At 47.4% G+C, this 10,631-nt stretch overlaps 1 protein-coding gene across 1 annotated transcript in view; it reads right to left on the bottom strand.

Moving 5' to 3' along the window:
* Positions 1 to 10,631, bottom strand: part of MEGF8 (multiple EGF like domains 8) — a 64,124-nt gene that overhangs the window by 40,465 nt on the left and 13,028 nt on the right. Inside the window, exons 3-11 of the mRNA XM_078595019.1 lie at positions 9,498 to 9,661; positions 8,457 to 8,681; positions 7,763 to 7,943; positions 7,088 to 7,176; positions 6,177 to 6,393; positions 3,886 to 4,066; positions 3,143 to 3,288; positions 1,027 to 1,143; positions 290 to 459 (exon numbers count right to left, since the gene is read on the bottom strand). Of these exons, the coding sequence (XP_078451145.1) occupies positions 290 to 459; positions 1,027 to 1,143; positions 3,143 to 3,288; positions 3,886 to 4,066; positions 6,177 to 6,393; positions 7,088 to 7,176; positions 7,763 to 7,943; positions 8,457 to 8,681; positions 9,498 to 9,661 (1,490 nt within the window). The remainder of the gene's footprint in view (positions 1 to 289; positions 460 to 1,026; positions 1,144 to 3,142; positions 3,289 to 3,885; positions 4,067 to 6,176; positions 6,394 to 7,087; positions 7,177 to 7,762; positions 7,944 to 8,456; positions 8,682 to 9,497; positions 9,662 to 10,631) is intronic.

Here is a 10,631-nt window from a genome sequence, read left to right as displayed (position 1 = left end):
TGACTGCTCCACCACATCACTTTTGTATGGAATTGCACGTCTGTCGCTGTCTTACCAAAGGTCAACCAAAGGTCTTTTAGGGTCAAAATGCACCCACCGCTGATTTTAGCCATAGCTGAGAGACTTAACTCAGTGTGCAGTGCGTGACTAAACCACTGCGACACCGCCTCCCCGCACACACAAAACATGAAAATAAACCACTGCGACACTGCCTCGCCGCACACACAAACAGTTGCACTGTCACCCCATGGCACCACCGCAGCGCCGCACCACCGCACCACCGCCGCACCGTTTTGGAGGCGAAGGTGTTCTGCGCGACAGCCATGGGCACTTTGTACGCAATGAGGTCACCGCGCGGCACGCCGCTGTAGCCGCCCGCCACCAGCAGCACGTTCCCGTTCATCACGGCCGCCACGTGCGAGAAGCGGCCCTGCAGCGGTACGTGGTCATCGGCGGCAACTGCGTGCGGAGGCGGTGCCGGTGGCGTTGACGACGGTGCAGGAGGTTTCGCATCGAGGAGGGGGCAAGGGGGTGGGGAATGGGGACGAAACCGCGATCAGCACAATCGCCACCCCGTTCAGCTCATGCATAACCGCACGCGTCTCAAGTTAAAATGTAATGTGGGCAACCCTCTTCGTTGCAATTAAACCGGCGTAGCAGCGTTACACTGGCTGCCCACGTGGTGTGTTTGTTTTGTCTTGGGTATAGTTTCGATTTGAGTGCAAGGCCCCGAGGCAGGAAACAACAGAGCCTTTAAACGCGACGTTTGTAAAATCAGTTTCGCTCAAACAAAATGGTATTATTCTCACCTTCACTAATGCCGCCCAAAACCCTATCACACTTTGAAGCTAAACCGGGTGCCTTAGAGCCAATGATTCTAAACACCAATTTCAGGAACTTCTGGATATTCCATCAACAGTACGGTGTTCAATCATCTCACTCGATACCATGGCACACAAAAAGAAAGCTCTCATCTCAGTCAATGGAACCTGTGCCAGTGATCAAACGGAAAACATCAGAACTTACCAGGGATGCTCTGAATGAGGTCATCTTTGTTCACCCATTGATGGCAGCCCAGGTGGTAAAAATAGACATCGTTGGCAAAGCATTTTTCTTCTCCATTGTGAATGTGAACATTTCCACCTGCGGCAGCATCAAGATATAACATTAATATATAAAGTAAAGAAATTTTTGTTAATATTCTACACTTATTAAAAATCGACAGCCAGGCGGTAAAGGATATGCTTCATATGTATGGATTGTTTTGTTTTTACTCCGTGTGCTATTCTGTTATGTGCTACTGTGACAATAATGCCCTTCCATCTAAATTTGAAGCTTTCGTAACTGCAGGAATCCATACTCTTTGGTTCTTTCGGTAAAGTCACGTAGGTAGAAAAAAAATAGATCACGACATTTCGATCGCAACTGCCTCAGCAGTTTCCCTGCTGTGATTGTCTCACCTGATGACAGTCGCTTGTGTTGCAATTGAAACGTGGATCTATTATTATTTTATTCTACCTACGTGACTTTACCGAATAATGCCCTTCCATCCATTTACACAGGAAAGCCTCACAGATTGTCAAGCACCTCTAAACTATAAAACTACTACACGATTTTTTATTTTATCAGGTAAGACTAACTGAGCTATATAGCTCTTTTCAGAAGCGACCTGGCTATCACAAATGATAGCTCAACGAAGTGGCTTAACATGTGGAAATATACAGCAGCAGAATACCCTAAATGCATGATGTTGATTCTAAATTTGGAGGGAAAAACCGGAGGACCCAGAGAAAAAATCCACGCGATCACGGGATGAGAGAGACATGAAAACTCCAAATATACAATAGGCGTCCGGGTCGGGATCAAACTCACGACCTCCTGTATACCAAGTAAGGTAGTTAACATCTCAGCCTTGCTCGAGGATTTGGCTTCGTGTGGGAGCACGCCAGGGAACCCATGCACGCAAGAGGCCGGAGGGGTTAACACTCAAATTTCCAAACAGCTGGATTCAAATATCCTATGCTCTAATGCCATATCTTGGCCACCTCACAGCACTAGTCATCAACACCAGGTATTTCCAGGCCATCTCTCGTCCAAGCGCTAAATGAGCTCAGTCCTTACTTAGCTTGCAAGGTCTCAACACAATTGGAAGCATTTCAGGGTCATCCCAGATGCCGTGGGCTAATTCAAGTTGTCTGTGTTTGAGTCACTTTCAATGACCAAAGAATCATTCAAAAATGTAACTGCACACAATGAGACATCGTTTGAATTATGTGGACAATAACTCGGTTAAAAAACACAATGCGGGGACATTTGTTGGGTAATTAACTAATACAGCTGCCAAATATACTTTATACTCATCAAGTTTAACTCTACGTGTGGAATAATCCTGCAAAATTACACCTCCATTGTAATTGGACAAAGTCCACTATACAACTGCAACGTCTCTGCACTCAAACGAGTCGATTGGCAGAGCACCCGAGCCACTGGGTCTAACGAGCACAGACTCGAACGAACACAGACTCGCCCCTTGGCCAATAAGTACATCATTGCTTCCCATTGTTCTTTGTTTTCTCTTCGTATATTTATGATGTTTATGTATTGCTACAGGAGCACGTAACATTACTTTAGATTAGTTATCTCATTGCGTTGTTACTCGTGCCAATTTTTGGGTCGATCCAGACTTTTTGGTCTTTTTGATTCTGAGCGGTTTATTTATTGGTTGTTTGTTTGTTTGTTTCTGTGTTTGATTCCTGACTCCACTTCAAACATGACCCTGTATGTGTGGATGTTGAACTTCTTTCGCACCGTACATAGCCAACATATGTATTTTTAACTTCTTTCGTACCATACGTAGCCAACATGTATTTTGAACTTCTTTCACACCATATGTAGCCAACCGTGCTAATTGGAGGTATGTGTATGTTAAACTTCTTTCGCACTGTACGTAGCTAACATGCATGTATGTTGAGCTTCTTCGAACCATACGTAGCCAACATGAAAACGTATGTTGAACTTCTTTCACACCGTACGTAGCCAACCTGCGAGCCTCACTGAGCTCTTGCGTGGTTTTACGATTGAGGCAGAACCTTCTCACAACAGCAGCCACTCAGCCACGGTAGAGAGAGAAGGAGGGGCTCACCGTAGACAACCATGTAGGTGCCCATGATGACGGCGCTATGGAAGGCGCGCTCGATTGGCACGCTTGGGCTCTCGTCACGGCCCAGGTGAGCCCAGTACCGCCGGTCCACATGGTAAGCGTGGACCGAGTTCACGCGATTGCTAAACCTGTCGCGTTAGCGGGCGATGCCAGGCATTGGGAAAACATTGATTAAAGGGTAAAATGTACTTGATTTATATATATATATAAAATAGCGCTTTTTTATTCATACAGATCTTTATATAATGAGCCGTAAGAGCTGTACTATCACTGTAGTTTATGCAAACTCTGGATCATTGCTGAGGTAAAAATGACAATCTCAAAATAAGGCACTCCATTTGTTATTGAAGAATTACATTCAGTTAGACGTTACGTGCCATGTTTCATAACAACATTTCTATCAAATAAATAAGCAGGATAAATTGTGCAGTATATTTGCAAAGTACACGAAGCAATTTCATCAATTTTAATAAGCCAAATAAAAAGCCAAGACACTTCTGCAGCTTACAATGTTAATGAGATTCTCTCAGCAAAGATATTCCATATCTCACACTTTCATGAACTTAATTACATTTCGAACAAACAATGTAAAGATAAAATAAAAAAAACTAACTAAACTAGGGGGCAGTTAATGATCACACACTAAGGTTACAACCCCACGAGAAAAGCCCGGCTGTGAATTATTTGCGAGAAGGGGGAAACGCAATGGTGGTCACGCGACGGGCCTGGTGCTGGACGGCTGGTGGCCTCCAAACACGAGCAGCATCCGGCCCTCGGGGTAGAACACCATGGAGTGGCCCAGCGCCGCCGGGGCCTGCCCCGCCAGCGGGACCTCCTTCCTCCACGCCTTGCTCGTCAAGTTAAATGCATAAATGGCCGAGGAGAATTCCTCCTGCTCGGTCCTCCCTGCAAATCGATGGACACAAATGGCTCCTTGTCAGCCGGCCGAGTGACACGGCGGTAGTGTAAGAGGCTCGCGGTTTTTGTTTTAATCACTAGGTAAGGCCCACTGAGCTATGTAGCTCTTTTATAGAAGTGACCCTGGCCATGAATGATAGCTCAACCAAGTGGCTTATCGTGTGGAAATTTATAGCTGCCGAACACTCTAAACGAATGTTGATTCTAAATGTGGGGGGGAAAAACCGGAGGACTCGGAGAAAAATCCATGCGACGACGGGGTGAACTTGCAAACTCCAAATATACAGCAGGCGTCAAGGGTCGGAATCGAATCCACGACCTCCTGCATATCAGGCGAGGCAGATAACATCTCGCTACCCTTAGTTGGAAGGTTTCAGAGTTCAAATCTTGGTTGGAGGTTGGCTCAGAAAATCATCGCTCCCGGGGTTCATGGCATGAATATCTCTTTGTGGGCAAGTCACCAACAGTGGTTGTGTCATGGACAGACTTGCCCCCACCACAGGAACGTGGAATTTACACAACTGGCTCTGGTGCTGTAAAACGGTAAACGAGCACCGCCTCAGTGCTCATTTGAGCAGGACAATCACTTTGATCTTGTCAGTCCACTGCTGGATGAAGGCCTCCTCACAGCCTGTCGTTCATTGGTGGAGCAGCGGGGGAAGGGAGGTGTGGGGTGGTTTGGCCATAACTAATCACATTGGTCAGAGCAGGATGATGGGGGGCTGGGGGGAAATAGTTGATACATTACATCACCCATCACTGGTGTTAGCCATGGCCGGGAATTTATATGTTTCTGGGTTCATAGCTCAATGTGCTCACCAGAGTACCACCACTCCCTCAAACCATTGAGATTTTTTCAAAATATGCAGGCCCGGAATTATGTAAAGCCTGCGGTGTCCAAATTAGAATATTCTCAGTTAGGGTAATGACATGGTGTAGGGTTTTAGTCACAATCCCTGCATTTTGTCAAAGTTCTCTAATTCCACAATAAATACCCCTTAAAATTATTTCAGAGAAAAGGGCAAGATAAAAAAAATGTTACATCCAACTAGTCTACAAAGCATATCGCATACATATAAAGCATTGTTTCAAATTAAATTGGCAACGCACTATGATTTACTATATTCACTTGTAATCACTTACAGCCGAATTTCGCTCGCTATACTCTAGCACCGGTAATTTCCCGATTCTTTTCTACGGGTCTCCATTACAAAATATGCACATTATCTCAATCTGCCCTCGCGCCTTGGTAAAGAAAGCTAATCACTATATTGGAAGGTGATGCATTGTCATTACAAATATATACAGTGAATAAGCACATGTCAAGACTTCACACAAACTCGGTCTACCAGACACCGTTGCATGTCAGGTCACAACAAGAAAGACAAAGAACCCCCTTATAGTCTTAACAGACTGTTGGGGCAAGTGCTGGAAGCGAGCACCTATGAAGGCTGGCACGGCACATGAGGGGGTGGGTGGCCCGAACTACACCGGGCTGCCTTTGTCTCCAAAGTGGCGATGTTTACACATTGCACCAGGTACTCATGTGAGGCCGAGTCAACCAAAGGGAGGCCCAAGACTCGTTCAAATAATCATCACAGGTGTTGGCCGTGAATAGGAATCGAACTCGGGTCATAGCCAGGTTCGTTACACTATCGCTACACTACCGCTCCACTACCGCTCACCACAACAACACACTCACTCACACCATGACATTCACGAACTAACTCGTACAACCACCACACTTGCATGTTAAAAGACTTCTATTTCTGCTTTTTTCCCTCACACTGTTCGGTTCTGGAATTCCCTTCTTCCATCGTCTCGTTTCCTCAGCTCTTGACAATAACCTTGCTCAATTCAAGAAGCGTATGAACTCGTATCTATTACAACTTCAATGGTGCAGATTTGTTGTTGGCCGCTTGATATTTTGGGCCTTCGGGCCTTGTGCTCATCAACCGTGAAACAACAAAACAAATAAACAAATAAACGAATACAAAGTACACAGACACGCAGGGCCATCACCTGACTCAGCAAGACGTGCGTTATAAAAGTGATAAGAATAATAAAAGTAATGGACTGCCAATGGGGTCTCACCAACCTCCAAAAATGTACAATGTGTCATCAACCAAGGCGGCCGCGTGCCCTGCGAGGCCCGGCGGCGGTGGGGGCGCCGCCTCGTCCGAGAGCCGTGTCCAGTTCGCCGCGCCGGGGCTGTAAAACCACAGGCTATTCGCCAGACGGCCTCGGGCGAGCTCCCCTCCAAACACGAGCATGCCGCCCTGCCACTCCACCGCCGTGTGCAGGTATCTCCCCTCCTATGGCGGGGGCGACACGCGCGTGCCAGCCGTCATTTGCGTTCCGTCAAAAAACCACGACGCCTAGGGGGTTTGGGGGGGGGACGCTCAGCACTGCTAAGGTTATATATCGATCGTAGGGAAAAGTAATGAGTGAAAATGTTTGCGCTTGGACAAAAATCATCATCTTCTTCTTTCGTACGATGGGAAAAGCTTACCATTGGACATCTAGTTTGGTGATCCACTCAATGGCTTCCTGAGATGCTAAGTGGAGAAATTAAGTGCCTCCCGCAACAGATCTTAGTGGGAAGGTGGATGCGATACGTTGCATGGTCTGGGACTCATGACAACAGTCCCCATGATCAATACACTGGTGGATGAAGGCCTTCCAAGCCATCGACATCTCTCACGGTCTTGAGATAAATCAATCCATCTAGTTCTTACACATGAGCGGAGATTATTGTTCCATCTCCACGGTGGATTTCCTTTCGAGCGCATTCTCTCCTTTGGATGCCAACCCGTCGCTAGTCTTGACCAATCGCCATAATCCTTTCTAGCGACGCATCCTGCCGAACGATGTCTCAAACTTGCGTATGTTCTCATGTGTTGGTCCTCTGTCTGTGTGATTCTAGGCACGTGCCTCTCCCTCCATGCTTCTTTGGACGTGACGTAAAGGTGACCAATGACACAAAGAGCGAGAATTGTTAGTGCTTACCGGTGAAACAGGGGGTGTGGCATTTTCCCACTTGCTGCTGGTGATGTTATATTTCACGAGATCATTAAGCACCGTGCTGAGTGTGAAACCTGTCAGGGCAACAGGGGTGAGAAAGAGAAAGAAAAGCCCTCTTATTTACAAGGTGGCCCTGTGCACACATTATAATTTATTGTATTTTTATTACTATTATAATTCAGGCTTTCCAGTTAATGTACAAAGGAGTGGGGAAGAGTGGGTCAAGCATGCACAGGTGAAAAGCGTGGGCAGCCTTCCTTACATATTATACATCAAGTACATATGCATTACAAATGTGGTGTCTAAACAGATTCACAAAATACATATATACAATTACACTGGGCCTATGTATGTGTCACGAAGTCAAACCGGCCTTGAACCAATCACAGTGCAGTGCGTGCGGTGTAGGCGTTCGCGGTTGCGCTGAGTGAGTGGCTCTCTCCCACGTATTTCTCGGGTTGGGCCCGCACTCTACCCGGCATGACGTGCGACGTTTCGCCCAACCTCCTGGGAACTTCAGGAACAGAAGAAATTTCCAGCACGTGGATCAAACCGTCGGGACACCAAAGCCGAACAACGCATCGCGACACCTAACAAACGCAATCGGGAGAGCCGACCGCAGCATCTTGACACCGGGGAGGGCGGAGACCCGCGACTTGCCTCCAAACACGTAGAGGCAGCCGGTGGAGTGGATGAAAACCCCCGCAGCTCCCAAGCGCGGCGTGAACGCTGCCTGCGTGTGCGCGATGAGGTGCCACTTGTTCCCGTCCGAGTTGTTGCGTAGAGCCAGGCTGCAGTTCACGCCAACGTGCAGGCTGGAGGAGCACTGACATTGTCCGTTCTTCCAGGGGGAAATAAAAAAAAATATATAAAAACAATCAGCCCCAGGGGGAACGATAAGAAAATGATTGTAACATGCGATTGGTAATTACGAATTGCAGACTGCAACTTTAATGCCACAATAAAGCAGGTGCCCAAAAGACCATTAAAGTTAAAATGAATGGCAATCGGCTGACTAATGCTCGATTGAGGGCTCCTTGTGTAGCAGTCAGCTTCTGTTGCTGACAATGTGCCTTTGCAATGGGTTTTTTTTTATCCTGAGCTTGACTTTCCCTTTGAGCACACTCTTCCCCCCCACCACCCGAACAGCATGAATAAACATTTGCTCATTATGCCATTAAATCACCAGTCGGCAACTGAAGTGCTTCACGGCAGTAAAAAAAAACATTTACGACTCTTCGAGTGGCGAGCAAAGGCAGCAGGCGCAATAAGAGGACATAAGAGAACGACACATTCGGGTTCGTCTGAGCGCTGGAGGCGACAGCGCGAAAAACAGAGAAGCGGTCGCCCGTACCGACAAGCAGGTCCCCTGGCCAGAGCACGTGCCACTGCCGGACGTGGCAACGTCGCAGCGCAGGCTTTGGCAGGACTCGCCGACCCACTCTGGCGAGCAGGCACAGCTGCCGCTGCCCGTGCAGTCGCCGTGCCCGGAGCAATTGGCCGGGCACCGTGAGATGGAGTACGTGCCCAGGAATCCCTCCAGGTTGTAATTCGTATCGCTGAAGAGGTGGATCAGCATCTACAGACCGCCCGCCCGCCATGGCACGGGCGCAGTTTGCGGCGGATTAATAATTGAACAGACTTTTATTGCAGCTGCCAGTGTTTTACGGCCACGGTAAGAATATTACAGCGTGTTCTAATGATAAAGCGTGTGCTAAAATGCAAGCTTAGAGGGAATGTGACAAACGACGAGCTGCCGTTTGGGATGCGGTAATTAGCGAAGCGTGAATTTATCCTGAAAAACCTGATCCGTTCAAATGAGAGTAAAAGCGGTGAGATTTCACTGCCTTTCAATTAAGCAGTTAATTAAGTCAATACGCTGGAAGCCTAACAAAATCGACTGTCAGAGAGACAAATTTGGTTTGTTCATGTGGCCTCTTTGGGGAATACTTTTACATGCTCTAGTCATCCAATGCAGTCTGTTCTCCTCAAATGCGGGACTTGCGGCCCTTTAGAACACCGCGTTATGGAAACATCACGTTATAATAAATAATGTATAATATATGGTAAAGCAGAGTCCACGATAAAACGTGAGGTGCGTACACAGGCTGAATAAAGACTAAGGCAAGTGGGTAACTTCTAGAAGCATCCTGCAGCATCCCAAAGCCTTGCGTGATGCTACGCCGAGCCGGCTGTACGACCGCTTATTCCTACTCGCGCGACATAGTTCCATTCACTCGATGGCGTTCTATCCAATTCGCATTATAAAAAATGTGTTCCCTAATACATTCATAGCGTTATATCCAATTTGCGTGATGAATACTATGCATTCTAGCAGAATGGACTGTATGTCAACGACACCGACATTTGTACTGATGTGTGTGTGGAAGCTCACCTTTCCCGATTGAGCCACGATCACGTCTGGGAGAGTGTTTCCGCTCAGACTCGCGATGAGAGGGCTGCTGTACGAGTCGCCGTCGTAGATAAAGAGGAAGTCATAGGAGCACTCCGTCTCGATCGCCCTCAGCTTGAGGACAATGTGATCACCTTGGCTCGGAGCTAGGAAGCGACATTCAACGTGAAGCGATTGAACACTCAGTTAAACAAGTAAATATGCCTTGTCGCACAAAGAAAAGACGCGGGCGTTATTTTAACCGAACTAATGCCTTCGAACAAGCGTCCCGTCTTCGGGAATAATTTGATTAGCAGCATGGACTGGGTTTCCAATTTCTGGAAAACCCTTTGATCAATTTGTCTGGTTTTCAATTGGTTAAGTTCCTGACAGCAACATAACTGAATACCATAGGCCGGTTCACCCTGAAACATCTTCATGAGAGTTACAGTGCCCCCTCCGCCAACCCCCACCCCCCACTACCCCCGCCCCACCTCTCCGCCCCCCCGCCCACCCCCGTTACGGACAGACGGGCAACGCTAATGAATGCATCGAGGTTTTGAACCTCAATGTTAAATATGCAGCACATGTACGTTCATGGCAGCTGGCCAATGCCATTTATGCAGCATCTCTAAGGTACATCTCACTTGATATTGCTGTAAAATCACTTACATTTATTGCAAAAGCTCCCCGTAATTCCCCGCGTGGACTGGTTGGTACCTTAAAGTGATGAGAATCTGACCAATTTAGTGTGCGTACATTGAAAACACGTTGTTACAATTCGACCCGGGGTTTCCTTGGAGAAGATCACACTTCCAAGCGTAGGTTTTCACCACGATAACACCCCCCCCCCCGTGTATGAGAATCTTTGGCACGTTTCAACGCCAGAAAACACTTACAGCAGCTGTCCCGCGGGGCACGGCAATGCGTTTGGGCTTGCACAACCTAACCTACAGACTCACTGCAGTAACGGCTGTAGTGCACGCTGTAGTGCAGTGCTAGCAACGTGGCTCCTGCTACAACAGCTCTTGCTGCTGTTATCATTGGCAATGTGGAGATGCTCGTGAGTCAAAGTATGATTTACAGGCACGTGATTGCATTGCCAGTTGATGCAGTCGAACAATTTGATTTTAAAAA

Source organism: Lampetra planeri, chromosome 5, assembly GCF_965212315.1.
Source record: "Lampetra planeri chromosome 5, kcLamPlan1.2.h2, whole genome shotgun sequence".
Classification (NCBI taxonomy): domain Eukaryota; kingdom Metazoa; phylum Chordata; class Hyperoartia; order Petromyzontiformes; family Petromyzontidae; genus Lampetra; species Lampetra planeri.
This window is presented reverse-complemented; position numbering and strand designations above follow the sequence as displayed.